At 35.5% G+C, this 22,902-nt stretch overlaps 1 protein-coding gene across 7 annotated transcripts in view; it reads left to right on the top strand.

Annotated features, from left to right (window-relative positions):
- LOC107135435 (steroid transmembrane transporter SLC22A24-like) overlaps positions 1-22,902 on the top strand; it is a 180,004-nt gene that overhangs the window by 41,690 nt on the left and 115,412 nt on the right. For 2 of the 7 annotated variants that reach the window (XM_048789038.1, XM_015477315.2), the window contains 5 exons: positions 2,818-2,933; positions 17,828-18,042; positions 19,651-19,759; positions 20,204-20,407; positions 21,296-22,520. The exons of 1 other annotated variant lie outside the window; for it this stretch is intronic. In XM_048789038.1, coding sequence (XP_048644995.1) covers positions 2,818-2,933; positions 17,828-18,042; positions 19,651-19,759; positions 20,204-20,407; positions 21,296-21,356 — 705 coding nt within the window. In that variant the 3' untranslated portion in view covers positions 21,357-22,520. 4 more of the 7 variants (XM_048789036.1, XM_048789040.1, XM_048789039.1 and 1 more) reach the window with 4 other exon arrangements.

Genomic DNA, 22,902 nt, shown 5'->3' with positions numbered 1-22,902 from the left:
CTAGGGCCAACAAAATTGGGCTTGAAGAAGTAATGCCCATAATGTTTTCAAAACTATAAAGAAAGTAAAAGTACAAAAATCCCCGCTCTCTTCCTTTTACAGGGGAGCGTTCCGTTCTATGAATTTCCCGCTCTCTTCCTTTTACAGGGGAGCGTCCCTTTTCTCGCTCTCTCTTTCTTTTCCAAGGAGCGTCCCGCTATTAGCTTGCGGATTCCCACTTTACCTGGGAACTTACCGGTGCACCACCCTGACTGCTGAAAGTTCTGGATCCTGGGTTCGAGGAATATAATTCCCCATCCGGGCCACCAATTGTCGCAACCCCTCGCCAGCAAGGGAAAACACGACACAGGATTCTTCTTTCAGCAGTTTATTCAGGCCTTGATTCAAGTATCATCTTCTAGCGACCCGTGCCCGCCACGCCCAAACACAGCCTAATAAAGCCTCCCGCATACCAATCCTAAGCTGCCACGTGGACCTTTCTCATAGGATGGGAAGGGATTGCGTGCCAATTCTCCATATAAGGAGTTGTTTGTCACAGGCCACAGTGGAAGCCGGCGCCATCTTCTAATGGCGGCCACGGTCTAATTAGAATGGCTCACCACAGTCAATCACTACTCGTCTTCCATTGTCTTTCTTAAATGCATTCATAGCACTTTACAAGAGCTACTGAATTCTGAAGTCCTAAAAATTATTCCTTTTATAAAAACTTTTGAAATCCTGGGATCATAAACAACCCATCCCAGTTTATCACCAGTGAAAATTTTAATACCTGAATTACAACAGCATGTACCAGCTACCACCACTATGGGATATTTATTGGATGATGTAGTTCTAGATTCTCATTACAGCATCAATTTATTTGACTACTACCATACAATTACAAGTATTATAGATATGCTTTCCCCAAAACTGGGAAATCTGAGATTTGTGTGCAGAATGTTTATTGAGGTGTTTTTTCAGGACATTATCTGTGAGGAGAAAAAGTGGAATTAGGCAGAAATAAAATCAGAGTATAATGCAGTTGTAATAGAGAACCCAGGAGATCTTGAAAGAAATACTAGAACTAGGATTGCCCATGAGAATTCCTCTGCCTTGAAGCAAGGAAGCATGATTCTAATATGCTTGAATCCTTCAGTTATTGGATAAGGACAATGGTATGGCATTGGGTGAGGAGGTTTTCTTTATCTAAGGGAAATTCCCAGTGGGGGCCACAAGAACCAGCCATCAACACTCCCAGAAACTGGAGAAGTGAATAAAACATGTGAGTAGGATATAACAGCATCCACTAACCAGAGATTATTGTAAATAAAATATTATTGGAACATAGCCAAACCCACTTCATCTTGTATAATGAATGACTTTTTTGTGCTACAGCATCATAATTAAGGTGTTGAAATAAAAATCATTGCCTGTATGGCCTAAAATATTTATTTACTGGAGCTCAGGGGAAAAATTATCTGTGGTATCCTGTGCTAAGTCAATATATTTTTTTTTGTTGTTGTTGTGGGGAGGGTGTTTTTTTTTTGTTGTTCATTTGATTGTTTTTGTTTTGTTTTGATCTGCTTTGGGGGAGTTGATTTGTTCTGCACCAGGGATTGAAGCCAGGGAACTTAACCACTGAGCCACATCCCAGGCCCTTTTTATATTTTATTTTGAAACAGGGTCTAGGTAAGTTGCTTAGTGTCTCACCAAGTTTCTGAGGCTGGCATTGAACTTGCAACTCTCCAACCATGGCCTCTTGAGCTGCTGGGATTACAGGCACGTGCCACCATGCACAGATCACTGTATTTTTATTATCAGAAATAATGTATTACTATTTTAAAAATTATTAAGTGCCTTCTCTTGTGATGATATTTATATTGTGACATTGAGTAATCTTTAATAACTCCAGTAAGAAGTGACGGGCTACATTCACTTTTTAACTGATGCGTAATAAATTTACATACTTGGTGATATTATGTGACATTCTGATGCAAGGATACATTGTGTAATGTTCAACTTGGAGTAAGGATATCTATCATCTCAAACAGTTATTCTTTGTACTGAGAACATTCAAAATTCTTTATTCTAGCATTTCTGGAAATACACAATATGTTATCATTTTCAATAGATACCTGCTGTACCATAGAACACAAGAATAGAACATTTAGGTACCTATTGACCAAACTTCTCTAAAATATAAAGTAACAGTAGTGTCAGGCCTAAAAGTTCTAACTCTGAAACCAAATGTTTTTGCAACTATTATATTTCACTTGGAATTTCACCAAATTTAATCTGCTATAACATCTGGCCTGGGTGTAAATCATACTCCATTGACAGATACCCTACTTTTTATACTCTTGTAACTCTGTACACTCCAATCATGAGTGGAGGCAGCATGCCTACAATACCTAGAAAATGTCTACTTGGAACCAAATCATAAAGTGGACCTAGCTTTATAAAATTCATTGATTTACAGAGATAAACTTTAATTCTAACAATGAGGGAAAAGTCTCATTTCCAGTGAATAGTGAAGAAAGTCCAAATCATTAAACAAGTACCTTTTCATTGTTTTCAATTTACAGTGCAAATCTTTTGGTTAATCCTTTTTACCTCTCATAAACTAAGTCTTTAAACTGGCTTTATTCATAGATAGTTTTCATTCTCCCCAATCCCATTGTAGCTCTCCCTACATGAGGTAGATCATTTAGCATCCATATTCCCAACGAGTCAGAGGTTTCAACGATAATGAGCATGTTTATCTCATCCTATAGTACTTACCACTATATCAGACCATTATTGACATATTATAAATGCTTGTTGTTTTTGTTGTTTAAGTTTGTGAAATCTACCATACAGACGGAGTTGGATGCAGTCCAGGTCAAACCATCAATTTTTCAATTGTTCCATGCACCCAAAGTGATTATGAGAACCTGCTGCTTGTGCTTTTTCAGGTAAATTCCATCTGGTGTTTAGTAACTTCAAAATGTTTAAGATGTAATTGCATTCCTCCTTTCAAAAAATATTAGCCATGAGGGACAAATATGGTAGAGTAGAGAAAGGTTGCACCTTCCAGTTTCTCTGTGGCTTTGAATTGAATCAATGGAAATACTGTGTCTCAGTGAGGTAGATATTAAGGGAATTCACTAAAATTCAATACTGGACAGTCAGAGATTTGGAGAGGCCCAGAAGTACTGATATTTCAAATAGAGGATATGAAAGAGTACATCAGTGCCATGACAGTGGTGTCTACACAACACAGGGGAGGGGTGTCACAAAAAGACTTTAAAAAATCAGAAAAAATTGGCATGGAGGTACCCATAGAATAGAAAGGTAGCCTGAAATTAGCTTACTCTGAGTCTACACTTGGAGTTGGTGATTGAAAAGTGCTCTGTGTTTCTCAAGTTGGGAAAAGTGGGAAGCCAACTCATGGAAGTCATACTAGATGTGGGGAAAACCTTTGCTGCAGGAACCATTAGAAAATATTGGCACAGAATCCTGAATGGTATCTACCATAAGGTCTAGAATACATGCTGTTGAAACAGGTACACAGAAGATTTCATCCAGGAGAATTCAGTTCAGGGATACAGAGAGGAGTGTGACTTACTTTCCCATGGAGTCTGGCAACTCATTTAATCAGCTGAAGATATTTAGGAAGCCAAATAGGCAGGCATGATTACATTCAAGGATTGAGCCTTGGAAGGCCATAGTCCTGGGTGGTGAAGTGTGCTGTGACCTGCTGTGCCCCCTCCACCCAGGGAACTTGGTTACCCTCTGAGTGAAATTATCAAAAAGTGTCCGGGATTGGGACAACCAGAATAGATTGCCATCTACCTGGTTTTATTGGTTTCTTTTACTAATATCTCCAGAATATGACAAAGAATATGACAAATAATGGATAGATCCCAACTGTGGGAACTTTCCATTTAGATCTTTGCCTCATCTCTGCCCTAAGCGTACATTGACCTAGACTTTCTAGACAATTTTCCAACAGATGGTATTTCTCATACATACTACCTTGTACTGATGAACTGAAAACCTGAGAGTCATTTCAATGAGCTTTGAGTCAGACCACTCCATATTTGGTTCCAGGTATTTCAATTAAGAAAAAAGGAGAAAGGGTTAATAATCCCCAAATCTTTGCTATAAGATGCACATACCCCAGGAAGAAATGGAAGGAAGAGAAGTCCGGCATTTGTAGTAAATATGTATCCTTGGTCAGTTTCAACCACCACAATGAAGATAATTCTTTCATTCGTTGTTAACAAATTTTTTGTTCTTCCAGTTGTATTTGCAGTTTGGTTTGTATGTATAAATAAGTATGTGTGAATGTATGTATGTATATACATTATCTTTTTCATATTTTATCAGATTCTTTTTTTATTATTTTGTTTTTTTAGGGTTAATGAGGTTTTTTCTCTTTCTTTTCTTCTTTTTTTTCTATGTGACTTTCTCTCCTATATTATCCTTCTAATACTAAAATTTTTCTGTTCTCTCTCTCTCTTCTCTCTCTCTTCTCTCTCTCTTTTTCTCTCACTCTGTACCCCCATCCCTCTTTCTCTCCACTTTATTTCATTTTTTACATATTTGCCTCTTTTTTTGGCATCACTTTATCCCTCTATTTTGCTTTATTTCTGTCCTTTATAATATTCCAATCTTTCTTTTCACTTTTTTCCATTTTTTCTCTTAATGAACTAAAGTTTTCCCATATTTTAACACTATTTTATGTAATTTATTCCCACACCATTCACATTGTTACAGTTATTATTATTTTGGAAGTCATAGTTGACACCTGGTATTTCCATTAGTGATATATCTAGTTTGTGGCTGATTGTAATTTTTTCTGTTGCTAACTTTTGACCCCACTATTTCTGTTTTGTGGCTATTAGTGCTGAAAATGTCAGTTGGCATCTGGTATTCATTTTAATGCTATGTATTGTTTGCTACTATTGTTGCTGTTATTTATTTTTCTTTTTCTGTGAGATGCTAGAGATCTGGTATAACACTTTAACTTTATTGGGTAGATATTATGCTTCTGAACCACACACTCTACCCATTTAGGAGACAGCACATTTTCCTCCATATATTACCTAACTCACTCAAACTTTAGCAACACAACATCACAAAGAATAGGACAAATTGACAACCAGGAATGACTAGAGGGAGTCAGTGGTCACTCATTAATATCTTTTCTTATAGAAAAAGCAAAGAGAAATAGCACAAAGACTGTGAATACCACATCTATGAAGTGTTTCAAAATAGATTGCTCCCATACCCCTTTAATATACACAGAATTATCAAGTCTAGAAAAGCAATCACAGAGGGTATACTACTAATGCCCTTCCATATATAACACAATTTCCTGACTTACCAAAATGACCTCCCTGTTTTGAGATCTCATAGAAAGTGGAATTCTCGAGCTCCAATGCAATACACACTATTAGAATATACTAAGCTGGATATATGTTGTTCCCAGGATCTTCTAGCTTCCAAGCTCTGTTTGAAAAATCTGCCATTATCCTAATTGGTTTTCCCCCATAGGTAATCTGATTCCTTTCTCTTGTGGCTTTTAAAATTCTTTTCTAATTCTGTATGTTGGGTATTTTCATTATAATGTGACTTGGTGTGGATCTGTTTTGATTTTGTACATTCAGCATCCTGTAGGCTTTTTGAATTTGGACTTCCAATTCATTCTTCATGTTTGGAAAGTTTTCTAATATTATTTCACTGAATAGATTATTCATTCCTTTGGTTTGTACCTCTATGCCTTCCTCTATCCTAATAACTCTTAAATTTGGTCTTTTTATGCTATCCCATATTTCTTTGACTTTTCTGTTCATGGTTTCTTACCATTATCACTGTGTGGTCTATGTTCTTTTCAACTTTATATATTTTATTCTCATTGTCTAATGTCCTATCTTCCAAGTGGTCTACTCTGCTGGTGATGCTTTCATTTGAGCTTTTAATTTGGTTTATTGTTTCTTTCATTTCAAGTATTTCTGTTCTTTTTTTTTTGGACCTCTATCTCCATGTTACTTCCTGTATTTGTCAAAGTGATCTTTCACTGCCTGTATTTGCTCTCTTCCTTGAGTTCACAGAACATTTTAACCATGCATATCCTAAACTCCTTCTCTGTAAATTCTTCTTCTGTGGCTTCCAATGATTGTAATGATGTGGTGTCTTCATTTGTTTGGGGCACTTTCTTCCCTTGTCTTTTCATGTTGCTCGTGTGTCTTCCTTTCCATCTCTATGGGTCTGGAGTGCTCTTGTAGGGTTCCAAGACCTCTACTTTGTGGGGAAGGGCAGTGTTAATAGATCCCAATATCAACAGTATACCACTTATGAACAATTTGTTGTTATTAAGATTTCTACCATTTAATCTCAATGTCCAGAATTGTTGGATTCAATTATTATCTAAAATATAATCAGTAGTTTTATAAAAAGGTTTCCAGTTTCTGACAGTGGAGAATGAACTGGGGGTAGGGTGTAGGACGATATGCTGAGGAGGTAGTATAGTGAGGATGTAGAGCTAATATATATTAGGAAGTGCAAAATAGAAATCTAATGAAAAGAGTTAGTAGCAAGAGAATAGACAGGAAGTAATTTAGGGTAGACAAGTACGTGGGAAGACAGTGGAGTACATAAAACAAACACACATATGTATTTAGAAAAATACAGATGTTAAAATAGTAAAATTTGGAGGAGAAAAGAAAAATGAAAGAAGAAAAAGGAAAAGAAAAAGGGAATATACAACACCTCTATATTATATTATTCAGATGACTCAATCCTCAAATTCTATTTCATGCAAAGTTCTTGGTTTCACCTATGTTGGAGATGTGAGTGCCAGAGGATAGAGGGGTAAAACAAAACAAAACAAAACTAAACAAAAAAAAAAACAACAACTTGAAGGAGGAAACCAGGTTTGTTGCTAGCTTTAGAGTTTTCTACTTCTCTTCTCATCCAATAGGTGGGGTTGTTTGTTGTAAGCTGGTGTCTCTGCTCTCGGGATGGTAGAGGTAACCTGGGTTGGAATCCTGGTCCTGATTCAGGGCACCTGGAAGTGGGGAGTGGCACCCACCAGTCCCTGCATGCAGACTGCAACTCATGGGTCTCCTTTTGGGACTGCTCATATGACTTTAGTGCTTGGTCCTATCTCCCTATCTTTCCTGGAGATTTCCCAGTTCCTGGTCTCTCTGTTAGGCTCCAAACTTTAGCCCCATCTCCCTCTCCCTTATCTGTTCCCAATTGAGGAAATGCTCACCCTGGGGCTCCCATGGGTGGCTCCCTGATCACACTGCACACATGTGTTGGGCAGCTACTGTGTTGGGTTACCTCCACTGGGGAGGAGGGGAGATACTAAAATACATTGCAAAACAAGTATCAGGAAAGCTATACTATTAAACACACCTGGAAATATATTCAACAATTTACAACACCCTGATATCAAAAAACACTTCAACAAGAAAAGATTGTACCCTACAAAGTTCTTGACATAAAATTGGAAGAGAAATCCACCCCAACAGATGCACTAACCTCAAAACTGGAAATATGAAAAATTGTGGTAAAATAAAATCTCCAAAGGTTAATAACTCACAAGCAAAAGATATTGCAGTATATAAAATGCTGGATAAATAATTCAAAATAATAACTATTTAAAAAAAGAGGATTGAATACCAAGAAAAGTCAGGAAAACTGAGTAAACTAAGGAAGACATTACAGAATATGAATGAGAAATTCAACAATAAGATACAGATATTAAAAAAAAACTGAAAAGAAATCTTGAAAACAAAAGGTACAGTGAGTCAAATAAAAAATACAGCTGAAATTAAATCCTTTTAATGTATTAGAGCAGGTAGTAGATACTCAAACCTTAGAGATAATGTCATCATTCAGACAGTATTTAAGAAAAAAATGAAACTACAATAACAAAATACAATATCTCTAGGACATTATGAGAGAAATTGAAGGCCCATAGACATTGAGTAATGAGAAAAAATGTAGGACTACCAGGTGCCTGAGAGTGACCATAGGCATCAGCACCCACATAAAACTTTCATCCACTCACCTGAGCAGAAGTCCCAGATGCAGCTCCCACACAGGACACCTGACAGCTACCTAAACACTGGATCTGAAGCCACCACTCCTGTGTGGACCCCCAAGTTACTTCCATCTTGGGATTCTGCAGCAACAGAGATAGTCCCCTATGCACCATAGCCTGCCTGCACAAGGGAATGTCACCTAGGCTCTGAAGAAAGCCACAGCCACACACTGCATGCCACATATCCAGTCTCTAAACTCATTGTCCAAAACCATTGCCTTTCTCCCCCCCCCACCCAACCCGACACCCCATGGCTAAAAGCAAATGCCTCAATTTTGGGTCACCTTCATGAGCATCTTTAGTGGGGGCAACTCCAGCTAGCCAGGTTCTCAGTTTCTAACTCCTCCTGCTCCCCAGCAGATGCTTACCTGGCATAGTGACTGCCCAACACAAAGCAGCTCTTAGCAGGGCAGGTGCACAGGATGCTCAAAGCCCCAGAAAGAAATGTCCTGTATTAGGAAGCAGTAATGGAGAGGGTGAGTGTGATACGTTTAGAGATAAAGAGACTAGGAACTGGGAGGCCTTCAGGTGAGATAAGGAAATAAGACCAGGTCCTCACATCACAGGAGCAGGCCCCACAAGAGATCCTTCTGGTGCAGTCTCCCCTTGGGGACAAGTGGGTGTCACATCCCACTTCCAGGTGCCCTACACCCAGGACCAACTCAACCTCCCCTGGTTACCTTCACCATCCTGAAGGTGGAGATACCAGCTATCAACAGAGAAACCCACCTATTGGATGAAAAGGGAAACAGGAAAGATACTGATCCCCAACCAACACAATCTGTATTCCTTCCTTCAAATTTTTTTTTCATTCTTCTCTCTCTATTCTCCTGCTCTCATATCTTCCACATATGTGAAACCAAGTTCTTTGCATGAATTAGGATATGAAAAATGAAGGGCTGGAGATGTGGCTCAAGTGGTAGCGCGCTCGCCTGGCATATGTGCGGCCCGGGATCGATCCTCAGCATTACATACAACAAAGATGTTGTGTCCCCCGAAAACTAAAAAATAAATATTAAAAAAAAGGATATGAAAAATGAGATGACTGAATAGTAGGATATTACAGTTATGTTGTATATTCTTTTCTTTTTCTTTTTCTGCAGTTTTTACTATTTTAACATTTTTTATGTTTCTTAATATTTATGTGTGTTTGTTTCATGTACTCTACTGTCTTCCCATTTACTTGTCTACCAAAAATTATTTTCCCTCTACTCACCTGCTACTAACTTCTTACTTAGATTTCTCTTTCACACTTCCTAAGATATAATAACTCTATATCCTCACTTTCTACTTCCTCAGCATATCATCTTACACCTCACCTCCAGTTCTTTTTCCACCATCAGAATCTGTAAACCCTTTTACAAATCTACTGATTATATCATAAATAATAATTGAATTCACCATTTCTGTAAATTATGACCAAACTGTAAACATCTATTGCAGCTATTTTTTTTTGCTTGGTATATTGTTTATGTTGGTATCTGTTAACGTTGTACTACCCATCAAAGGAGAGGTATTAAAATCCTACAGGGGCACTATAAGATTATAAGGTAAAATGGTAATGCCTTAGATCCACAATGCTAGAAGCGAAGACACACAAGCAACATGAAAATACAAAGGAAGAAAATGCGTCAAACAAACCAAGATACCACATTATTAGAATCCATGGCCAATACAGCAGAAGAAATTACAGATAAGGAGTTCAGGATGTACATAATTATAATATTCTGTGAATTAAAGGATGATATAAGAGAGCAAATACAGCGAGCAAAAGATCATTTTGACAAAGAACTACATAAGCAAATACAGGAAGCAAAAAGATCACTTCAATAGGGAGATAGAGGTTCTAAATGAAAACCAAACAGAAATCCTTGAAATGAAAGAAATAATAAACCAAATTAAAAGTTCAATTGAAAGCATCACCATCAGATTAGACCACTTGGAAGACAGGACCTCAGACAATGAAGAAAAATATGTAATCTTGAAAAGAATGTAGACCACACAGTGAAAATGGTAAGAAACCATGAGCAGAACATTCAAGAAACATGAGATAGCAAAAAAGACCAAATGTAAGAGTTATTGATAAAGAGGGAGGCATAGAGTTTTAAACCAAAGGAATGGACAATCTACTCAATGAAATAATAGCAGAAAATTTTCCAAGCATGAAGAACAAAGTGAAAAACCAAAATCAAGTGGCTTACAGAATGCCAAATGTACAAAATCATAACAGATCTACACCAAGGCACATTATAGTGAAAATGCCTAACATACAGCATAAGGAGAGAATAATAAAAACCATGAGAGAAAGATATCAGATTACATATTGGAAAAACTAATTAGGATATCTGCAGATTTTTCAACCCAGACCCTGAAAGCTAGAAGATCATGGAACAATATATATCAAGCCTTGAAAGAAAATGTATGTGAACCAAGAATCTTGTATTCAGAAAATTTAAGCTTTAGATTTGATGATGAAACAAAAACCTTCCATGATAAAAGTTAAAATAATTTACAGATAGAAAACCTGTACTATATAACAACCTTGGCAATATATTCTATGAAGAAGAAATAAAAAAACAACAATGAAAATAAACAGAGGGAGGTATTACACTAAAGGGAAAATTAATCAAAGGAGAAACCAAGTCAAATTAAAGAACTAATTTAAACAAAAATGGCTGGGACTACAAATCATGTCTCAATAATAACCCTGAATTTTAGTGGCCTAAACTAACCAATCAAAAGACATAGACTAGCTGATTGGATCCAAAAAGAAAAAAAAGAAAAAAGAACCCAACCATATCCTGTCCCCAAGAGACTCATCTCATAGGAAAAAACATACACAGACTGAAGGTAAAAGGATGGGAAAAATCATAACATACATGTGGACTGCAGAAGCAAGCAGAGGTTTCTAATCTCATTTCAAATAAAGTAGACTTAAGCTAAATTTAATCAAAAAGGATAAGAAGGACAATTCATACTGCTCAAGGGAACCATACACAAACAAGACATAACAATTATAAATATATATGCTCCATTATTGTTCATCAAACAACCTCATCTCAAGCTCAATTGTCAAGCTGACCACAATACAATAATTCTGTGTGACATTAACATACCTCTTTCACACTGTATAGATCTTCCAAGAAAGGTGAACAAAGAAACTATAGAACTCAATAATACATTGAATTACATAGACATAATTGATATATATATATATATATATATATATATATATGTAAAATATTTCATCCTTCACTGAGTGAATGCACTTTCTTCTAAGCAGCACATGGATCCTTCTCTAAAATAGACCATATATTATGCCACAAAGAAACTCTTAACAAATACAAAAAGTAGACACTACCCTGCATTCTATCACACATCATTGGAATAAAATTAGAAATCAATGGTAAAATTAAGAATAAAATCTGCCCCAACACTTGGAGACTAAATAATATGCTACTGAATGAACAATGGGTTGCAAAAGACATCAAGGAGGAGACTAAAAAATTCTTAGAAGTAAATGAGAACATTCATACAACATATTGAAATCTCTGGGACACTATGAAGGCAGTACTAAAAGGAAATTTCATTGCATGGAGTTTATTCCTTAAAGGAAGAAAAAGTCAACAAATGAATGACCTAACATTGCATTTTAAAGCCCTAGAAAAAGAAGAACAAATCAACGTTGAAAGCAGTAGAAGACAGAAGTAATTAAAATCAGAGCTAAAATCAATAAAATTTAAACAAAAGAAAAAACTGAAAAAACCCCTTAGCCATGCTAAAAAAGAGAAAGAGACAGAAGACTCAAATCACTAACATACTCATGAAAAAGAAATATTAAAACAGACACCACAGAAATACACTATACGATTAGAAATTATTTTGAAAACTTGTGCTCCAATAACATAGAGAATATTATAGGCATTGACAAATTTCTAGAATCATATGATTTGCCCAAATTGAATCAGGATAATATAAACAATTTAAACAGATCATTTTTAAGCAGTGAAATAGAAGACACCATCAGAAGCCTACCAATTAAGAAAAGCCCAGACTAGATGGATACACAGCTGAATTCTACAGGACCTATAAAGAAGAAATAATACCTATACTCTTCAAATTATATTGTGAAATATAAAAAGAGGGAGAATTTCCAAATTCATTATATGAGGCTAATATCACCCGGATACCAAAACCAGACAAAGACACAACAAGGAAAGAAAACTTCAGGCCAATATCTCTAATAAACATAGATGTAAAAATTCTCAATAAAATTCTGGCAAATCAAATACAAAAACATATCCAAATGATAGTGCCCCTTTATCAAGTGAGGTTCATCCTAGGGATGCAAGGTTGGTTCAACATATGGAAATCAATAAATGTAATTCATCACATTAATAAACTTGAAGATAAGAATAATATGATCATCTCAATAGATGCAGAAAAAGCATTTGACAAAATACAGAACCCATTCATATTCAAAGCACTATAAAAACTGGGGATAAAAGGAACATATCTCAACATTGTAAAAGCTATCTATGCTAGACCCTAGGCCAACAACATTCTAAATGGAGAAAAACTGAAAGCACTCCATCTAAAAACTGAAACAAGAAAGGAATGCCCTCTTTCACCACTTCTTTTTAACATAGTTCTTGAAAAACTGGCCAGAGCAATTAGAGAGAAGAAAGAAATTAAAAGAATATGGATAGTAAAAATAAGAACTCAAATTAGCACTAATTGCTGATAATATGACTCTATATATAGAAGACCAAAAATTTAAACAGAAAAATTCTAGAACTAGTAAATGAGTTCATCAAAGTAGCAGGATACAAAATCATAAATCAAAGGGATTTCTGTACATCAGTGACAAATACTCTGAAAAGGAAATGAGGAAAACTACCCCATTTGTGATAGCCTCCTCCCAAAATAAAATACTTGGGAATTAACCTAACAAAAGAGGTTAAAGACCACTACAACAAAAACAATAGAAGGCTAAAGAAAGAAATTAAAGAAATCTTTAGAAGATGGAAAAATCTCCATTGCTCTTGGATAGGCAAAATTAATATTATCAAAATGACCATATTACCAAAAGCACTATACAGATTTAATGGAATTCCAATCAAAACCCCAATGAAATTTCTCATAGAAATAGAAAAAGTGGTCATGAAATTCATCTGGAAAAAATAAGAGACCCAGAATCACTAAAGCAATCCTTAGCAGGAAGAGTGAGGCAGATGGTATCAATATACAAGATCTTAAACTATACTACAGAACAATACTAACAAAAACAGCATGCTATTGGCACCAAAATACAATGGTAGACCAGTGGTACAGAATAGAGGGCACAGAGACTGTCCCACATAATTACCGTTATATTATACAAAGTTGCCAAAACATATTGGAGAAAAGATAGTGTCTTCAACAAATGGTACTAGGAAAACTGGAAATCCATATGCAACAAAATGAAATTAAAGCCCTATCTCTCACCATTCACAAAACTCAACTCAAAGTGGATCAAGGACCTAGGAATTAAATCAGAGACACTGTGCCTATTAAAAGTTAAAGTAGGCCCAAATCTCTATCATGTCAGATTAGGCCCCAACTTCTTTAATAATACTCCTATAATGCAAGAATTAAAATTTAACAATTAATAAATAGGATGGATTCAAAAGCTTCTTCTGAGCAAAAGAAACATCTTGGGAGCAAATTTTTACCACTCTTACAATGGATAGAGTGCTAATCTCTAGGGTATATAAGGAACTCAAAAAGCTAAACACCAAAAAAACAAAACAAAACAAAACAAAACAAAAACCAAAACCAAAACAAAACAAAACAACAACAACAACAACAACAAACAAATAGCCCAATGAATAAATGGGCCAAGGAACTGAACAGACACCTCTCAAAAGATGATATACAATCAATCAACAAATATACAAAGAAAGTTCAACATCTGAAGCAATTAGAGAAATGCAAATCAAAACTACGTGAGATTTCATCTCACTGCAGTCAGAATAGCAGCTATTAAGAAGACAAACAACAATAAGTGTTGGTGAGGATGTGGGGGGAAAGGCACACTCATACATTGCTGGTGGGACTGCAAATTGGTGCAACCAATATGAAAAGCAGTATGGAGACTCCTTGGAAAATTGGGAATGGAACCACCATTTGATCCAGCTATCCCACTCCTTGGTCTATACCCAAAGGACTTAAAAACTACATACTACAGGGAAATAGACATATCAATGTTCATAGCAGCACAATTCACAATAACTAAATTGTGGAACCAATCTAGATGCCCTTCAATAAATGAATGGATAAAGAAAATGTGGTATATATAGATAATGGTATATTACTCAACAATAAAAGAGAATAAAATCATGGCATTTGCAGGAAAATGGATGGAGCTGGAGAATATAATGCTAGGTGAAGTAAACAAATCTCAAAAAAATGCTGAATGTTTTCTCTGATATAAGGAGACTGATTAATTGTGGGGTTGGGAGGGAAAACATGGGTGGATTAGACAAACTCCAGATAGGGAAAAGGGGAATGGATATAAGGGAAGGCATATGGCAGTATAAAAAGATGGTGAAATGAGATGAACATCATTACCCTAAGTACGTGTATAAAGACAGGAATGGTGTAAATATATTTTGTATACAATCATAGATATTAAAAATTGTGCTTTATATGTGAATATGAATTGTAATGCATTTTGTTGTCATATATAACAACTTAGAATTTTTTAAAAAAGAAATACTACACACAAAAGAACTTGCAAACAAACTACAAAGCTCTGCAATTGATTACACTCACTAGAGGAGCAGTTACTAATTTTTAAATTTAAATACATGAAACAAATCAAAATGGCAGAAAATAATTATGATCTCTTCATAAGAACTCTGAATAAAAGGGCTCAACTTCTGCTAGTTGTAGACAAACAGAATGTATTTAAAAACAAGACCCAGGTATATACTGTTTGCAAAATTCATCAACAAAGATAGCCATAAGCTGATAGAGGAAGAAAGAAAATTATATTCTATGCTAATGGAGTTAAAAAAGTAGTGTCACTATACTCATGTGTAACAAAGAGATTTCAAGCAAAAGTTAATCAGATGAGACAAAGAAGGTTAGTACACACTTGTAAAGGGAACAATCCAATAAGAAGAGATAATCATAGCGATATTTATGGCTAAAGTAAATATCAGTGCACCTAATTACATGAAATAAATTCTTCTTGACATTAAGTCTAAGATAGACCTGAATGGAATAATACTGGTGATTTCAACATGTCCCTCTCATAAGATATAAAATCAACAGATATGTTATGGCTTGGGGATGAGGTGCCCAGCCCAAACTCTTGTGTTAATGTTCTGAGGTGGAATGATTTAATTATGAGAGCTGTAACCTTATCATAGGATTCATTCATTTGATGGATTAATAATTTTTTTATTTTGGGGGTACTGGGGATTGAACTCAGGAGCACTTGACCATTGAGCCATATCCTCAGCCCTATTTTGTATTTTATTTAGAAGCAGTGTCTCACTGAGTTGTTTAGTACATTGCTTTTGCTTTTGCAGGCTTTGAAATCATGATCCTCTTGCCTCAGCCTCCCATGCAGCTGTGATTATAGGCATGTGCCACCCCCCTATCTGGGTAATAATATGAATGGACTAACTGGGTGTTACTAATAGGTAGATGGGATGTGGCTGGAGGAAGTAGATCTCTAAGGGTGTGACCTTGGAAACTATATCTGGTTTCCCTGGCCCCTCTTTGTCTCTCTGTGTTTCCTGATTACCACAATGTGAACAATATTCTGTCATAATGTTCTTTCTGCCTTATCTTGGGCCCAGAGCAATGGAGACAACTGACCATGGACTGAACCTCTGAAACTATGAGACTAAGTAAGCTTTTATTCCTCTAAATTTTTCTAGTCAGGTATTTTGCTTACAGCAACAAAAACAACAAACACAACCCTTCTGATCTAAATAATACCATAAATTGAATGCACCCAACAGAAAATTATAGGCTATTTCATCCAATAACAAGCAAATTCACCTTCTCTCAATAGCTCACTGAACATTCTCCAAAATAGACCATATTTTAAGTTACAGGTGTTTGAAAATACAAAATAATCAATATAATCCCTTTGATCAGATCATAATGGAATTCAATTAGAAATAAACACGAAATTACATAAGCACATGGGGAATAAATAATTCTCTTTTGAAAAGAAAAGGGTCTTAGATTAAATGATAAGAGAAAGTTTATAAATTTCTAGAATCAAACAAGAATAGTAATACAACATTAAAAAGTTCTGGGACATTATGCAGAGTTGTTGCTAAGAGGAATTTTATAGAAGTAGATGCCTACATTAAAAAAAGAGAAACAAGTCCCAAATAAATGATCCAATATTATATCTCAATGTGCCATAAAATCAGGAAAAAAACTAACTCCAAAATGAGAAAAAAAGTTTAGAGACAAATAAATGAAATAGTGTGGGGTTGAGTAGGGGGAGGATCAATGTAACAAATACTTCATTCCTTAAAAAGTTCAAAGATTGATAAACCCTTAGGCAAACTAGCCAAAAGAAAGAGTTTAGAGACCAAGTTAATAAAACTAGAGATGAGAAAGGCGATATCACCACAAACATTTTTGAAATCAAGCGGATCATTAGGGACTACTTTAAAAATTTATATTCCAATAAATTTTTAAATCTAGAAGATAATGACAATTTCTAGACATCTATCACTTACTCATACTGAGAAAAGAGAATATGGGAAACATGAATAGAACAATATCAGGGAATGAGATTGAAGACATAAAGGAAGCTTTCAACAGACAACTAATGTCAATCATCATCAAATTATATCATAAAATAGAAAGTGAGGGAATACTTCCAAATTAATTCCTTGAAACCAGTATCAGTATTATCCTGATGCCAAAACCATGAGGGAAAAAATACAGACCAACATCTCTGATGAATATAGACACAAAAATCCTTACTAAAAATATTAGAAAAATGAATTTGAAAACACACTAAGGGGATTGTACACTGTGATCAAGTTGAATTAATCCCAGGATGCAAATTAGTTTCAGCATATACAAATCAATAAATGTAATTCTCTCACTAAGTTGCCCAAAGTGGCCTTGAACTTGCAATGCTCCTTCCTTCGTCTCCTGAGTCACTGGGATTGCTAGGTGGACACCTCTGCAGCTGCCTAGGTCATTATACTCTTAAAAACCAGGAAACACATGGAAAACTCTTCTCCCTAGTGCCCTGCACCCTTACTTACTAGGATTAAGGTGAAAAAGGACTCCATACCAGGGATCAAACTAGAGAGACTCACTGTTGCAAAGAAACAATTTACCTAATTTCGAATGTCTACCCCTATCTATGTTCATTCCTTTATCCCCTTAAATTGAATGATTAGCTCAGATTTCAAATTACCTTTTTCTGCCTAGAATTAAGCAGTTTAAAAATTAACTTTTACTGGAATATGTGTGTATCTGCTATATATTCTTTTGTGGCCTCAGTAAAAATTATACAATAAAGAGCCCATGGTAATTTATGGTAATTTAAGATCACTGCCTTAAAAACAATTGTTCTATTATTCCATTCTACAATTATCATTGAATATTTACCATCTTGAGCCAATATAATTATCATGTAGGAGTCTCCTTCAAAATCTTAGGGAATGTTCCTTAGGCTCTAAATGTTATTAGATGTCTCTTCTCCTTTCACTTCAGATTTTCAAATGCTGTATCCTTTTATGGCCTCGTACTCAACCTGCAGCACCTGGGGAGCAATATCTTCCTGTTCCAGGTTCTCTTTGGAGCCATCATGCTCACAGCCAGCTTTCTTTCCCTTTGGACTCTGAATTACATGGGTCGTCGGACAAACCAGATATTTTTCTCATTCCTGGCTGGAGTTTCCATTCTAGTCAACACATTTTTGCCCCAAGGTGAGAGAGAACAAAGTTTGGGGAAAGAAAGTGTTTCCCTCATTCCTTAGGAATTAAATTATGTTACCTGCCTGATGCACAAGAATATCATTAAAAGCCAAGGATTCTTTGTAGTTAATATGAAGATTTGAAATGGATTATGGCAAGCTCTTGGAAGGACTTAGGCTCCAACTGTGCCTATGTCCTTAAGGTATGGTTCAGACACAAAGCTGTCCTGACCACATCCAAGATGAACCTGAACAGCAGTTCCAATGGTACAAAACAGTGTCTTTAGAAGAGGAGCTAATGCCTCTGGCTAATGACAATTTTCATAATAATCCTGGAGGATGTAGGCCTTGCAACTGCATCTCCAAGTGGGCATGTGATACTCTCCCTGAGACTCTTCCTTATTTTTAAGGCCCCCCTAACTCATAATATTATTAGGAAAGGTTTCTTGTATTCAGTGAAATAAAAATCCTTTGTCTTCAGACAGAAAGCAAGAGCACAGCAGGAGTAAGGGAATCATTTAATCTTAATATGTCTTCTAATCTGTTTTGTAATTTGTCCTTAGAGAAGAAATGAATAATGACTTCTACTTTTACATGTAATTATAATGCACCAATTAAAAACAATAAATAAATGAAAGGAAGATCAGTAGAACAGAGGATCAGGGAGATGGAGGAAGAGAGTGAAAGGGGAAGTACTAGGGGTTGAAATGGAACAAATTATGTCATATGCACTTATGAATGTATCACAATGAACCCCACTATAATGTATAGCAATAATGCACTAGGAAAAACACTAGAAACAGATTAAGAATCTAACCCAATCTATTTTACTAATTTACCCAAATGATCTCATTAATGATTGTAGGATTTCTGTGGTCACCATGCTCCACCATGTTCCCAGAGGAGGAAAATATTTTGTAGGATTTCAGACTGGAAGTTTCCATTCTTCTCCCAAAAGAAGTTTTCTGCCATACAGGAGAACAATCTGTATTCTTTTAAAGTCCTATTTTGATTATTTTAGTGAATTAAAGATAATCTGTTTAACCTCTGTTAATTCTGTAATTCAAAAGTATGTGATTAATACCCAGGATGACATTATTCACTTCTGAACAGACTTTCTAATACCAGGCCTTTAAAATCCTGAATTATTGCCTAGAACTTGCCTCTTTTCAGATTGTCCGATCTCGTTGTCACTATGTGGAGGAGGACCTGCCCCACATCACACATTGTTCTCATAACCTTAGTTCTAAGCTATTCAAGACATGGGTCATAAACTCCTCAGTTTTTGTTCACATATAGTTCTAGGCCCTTCAGAAAATGCCCTGAGAAACATTGACAGAATTAATAAAACAAATATTTCCTGATTTCTCTATTCCCACCATTATGAGCAATACACACATGTGCAGAGAAAATTGAGGCAAGAGATTTAGATCCTTTTGTTTAGTGTTTCAGCCCAGTGTTCAGATGCTCATCAACCTCTCCATCATCTCTGAGGGGTTGCATTTTGTCTGTCATTTGTTTCTCACCTGCAAACACTACAACAGAATCACCTCACAATTAGTTAGAGATAGCATATTTCTTCAGCCAAGATTTTTTATTCTTCCTGGTCCTTTCTCTCCAGAAATGCAGACTCTGCGTGTATCTTTAGCAACTTTGGGAATTGGATTTGTTTCTGCTGCCATGACTGGTTATGTTCTTCACCAAATTGAGCTCCTCCCCACTGTATTCAGGTACAAGAGCTCAAAGACCTTCTATCTGCTTTCCAAACAGGACTTTCTGAACTAATTGACACTTAATGCAGGAATAAAAATGAGGCTGCTGATGTGTCCAAGACATGAATTGTAATACAAATTTTAAAAGCAACTAACAATCCACAATTATTTAAAACAGACTTTATGCCTCACAATGTGCCAAGTCTTTTACTGCAGTTTTTCCACTTAATCTGAAGAGCCACTCTACAGGATTGGTGCTATGAATATTCTTGTTTTAATTATGATGAAAATGATTAATTAGAAATCAATAGTGGTCAATATCACAATTAAGACCTGGTTGTCAAAGCCCATATGTTCAATAACACTGCCGTTTTGTCTTCCCAAATGAAATGGAGTTGACAAGTGACAACATATATACAGATTTGTAAAAGATTTCCTTTGTTTTGTTATTTTCATCCTAAGGTCAATACTGATGGGCATCATTTCAGGATTCCACAGAATAGGGGCAATAGTGGCTCCTCTCCTGATGACCTTACTGGGGTATTCTCTCCGTCTGCCCTGGATCATCTATGGAGTCATTACCCTCCTTGCTGGCCTTGTTATCTTGCCCCTTCCAGAAACCAGGAATCAGCCTCTTGCTAACACCATCCAGGATGTGGAAAATAAGTAAGCAAATGTCCTGGTCATCACCTGAGTAGGAAGTGACTATGTTCTATAGCTCTGTGATGAAGAAGCAAATGACCATTTGCAGCCATCTGTCCTACACATAGACTCAGATCTGAGCTATTTCTGCTTGACCCATGTCTTTAATTCAGTAGTAGCTCTCCTCTACCCACAAAGCTGTATCACTCCTTTTGAGACTAGATCACACAGACCATCTTGCACCAGTCCTTTAATAGTGAAAAGGTCAAAATTAGTCCTACTGTGAAGGGCACACACTCTCTGCCCTTAAGGAAAGCACACTTCTGGTGTTTTCTTGTAAATATGTGAAGACTCAAATACTTAATTCTCATACTTGTGGTGTTATCAGGCATCAGTCCAATGAGTGCTCAATATATTATGGGGAGGAAATGGCATGCCTCAAAGATACAAACTTGATTACTGCTTAAGTCAGAAAGGATTATAGGACTAAAACAGAACAACCTTACTTATAAATATGACAATATATCTAAAGGAAGTAGATCCTATAAGATTTAATCCAATTTAAAGCCATGTATAGTGAAAATTTTAAGGAGAAATTGAAAAAGTGGAATGACAGAATTTGAAATGAGGAAAAATGAAAAAATGCCCTCAGAAATTCTTAATTTCACTTTGAATTTTTCCCCTCAAAATGTCATTAACCAAATGTATAAATTGACAAGGTAAGAGTATCAATACTCAACACTGTCTTCCCAGGCATTCCCAGATATCAAGGCCTTTCCCAGCACAATGGTGTCTAGCAAGTATTGAGATAGAACAATATCAAGTAGAACTTGTTACAAAGCTCATCATCTAGCATGGAGGATATGTGCACTTATTCTACACCTTTGCTTCTTTTTTTCTTCTTCTTCCCAGCACAAAATATTCAAGAAAAGTAAAGCAGGAAGATACTTCCACAAAAGTAACACAGTTTTAACAACTTCCCAAGAGTTGATCCAAAGAAGAGTAAAATAAGAAGTAAAAAGTCAAGATTCTTCTTTATGCCAATAAAACTAGTCAAAAATTTAATGGACAAATGGATGCCACCTAAAATATCTCAATATACAAATTTTCTCAAAATAATTTATGAGTTTTTGTAATCTCACCAAACAATTGTTGGTTTGAAGGAAGACATTGCAAATAGTTTGAAGTTCATCTTGAAATTAATAATAGAAAAAGAAGCCTTGTTTCCATGATCCAGCAATCCCATTACTTTGTATACATCCAAAAGAGATAGAGTTTGTATGCCAAAGAGATACCTGCACTTCCATGTTAATTGTAGCACACCTCATTGTCCTTCAAAGGATGAATATTTTAAGAAAGTGTTTTATATTACATGAAATGGAACACTACTCAACCATATAAATGAAGAACATTCTGCCATTTGCAATAACACAAATGAACAGGGAGGAGATTATGTTAAGGGATGTAGGAAGTACAAACAGAGAATGACAAATACCACATAACTCACTCATATATGAACCCTGAAAATGTTGATCTCAAAATACAGTAGGTTGGTGATTTCTAGAGACTGGAGCACTTGGGTAGGGGGAGTGAATGTAAGATGTTCAAAAGATGCAAAATTACAATTAGGTAGGAGAAGTAAGTAAAAAAGATCTGTTGTGCAACATATTGACTATAGTTAATGACAGCATATTGTATTCTTGAAAAATGCTGAAAGGATGGCTGAGTGCTATTGCCACAAATAAATGAGGCAATGCATGGGTTAATAAGCTACATTTAACCATTACACAATGCACATGTACTGCAAAACATCATGTTGCACAAAATAAATACATATAATTTTGTATGTCACTTTGAATAGATAAAATTTGAAAGCAAGAAAAGGAAAAGGAGTAACAAAGAGGCTGGCTCATATATCATGAAACATGTGCTACATTTTATCAAATTACAGGAATCCAAAGAGTAATAGTAAATGCCACCACAAATCATAATAATTCCAAAAAACATACTGCGTATAAATCAACACTTAATATATGAAATTTTTGGCACCAAAAAAACACTTATCAATTGAAATATTCTGTAATAAATAGTATTGATTAGCTATCTGGGAATAAATTTACAAAAATATTTGCAATGACTCTATTTGTGATAATATTTTATTGTTTTTCCCCTGGATTCTTTCTGGCTTCACACTTTAAACCACTAATATGAATCACTTTATAATATTATAAATATTATCAGACACTAAATCACTATTTATATGATTGATGAATTCAACACATACATATATATATATATATATATATATATATATATATATTTAATATATAATTAGGAATAAAATTATACTTCAATGCAAAAGTGGGCAAAAGCAATAGCAAATAATTCTCAGAGGGAAAAAGCCACATAAAAATAAGTATAAGAAAATATTTCTAAATTTGTGATCAAATAAATATACACTAAAATGAAATACCAACTTTCACTTGCCAAAATAACAAAAATTCTTAATCCTATTATTT

Source organism: Marmota marmota, unplaced genomic scaffold, assembly GCF_001458135.2.
Source record: "Marmota marmota marmota unplaced genomic scaffold, marMar, whole genome shotgun sequence".
Classification (NCBI taxonomy): domain Eukaryota; kingdom Metazoa; phylum Chordata; class Mammalia; order Rodentia; family Sciuridae; genus Marmota; species Marmota marmota.
Note: the sequence above shows the minus strand (reverse complement) of the source record. Positions and strands in the feature narration are given on the sequence as shown.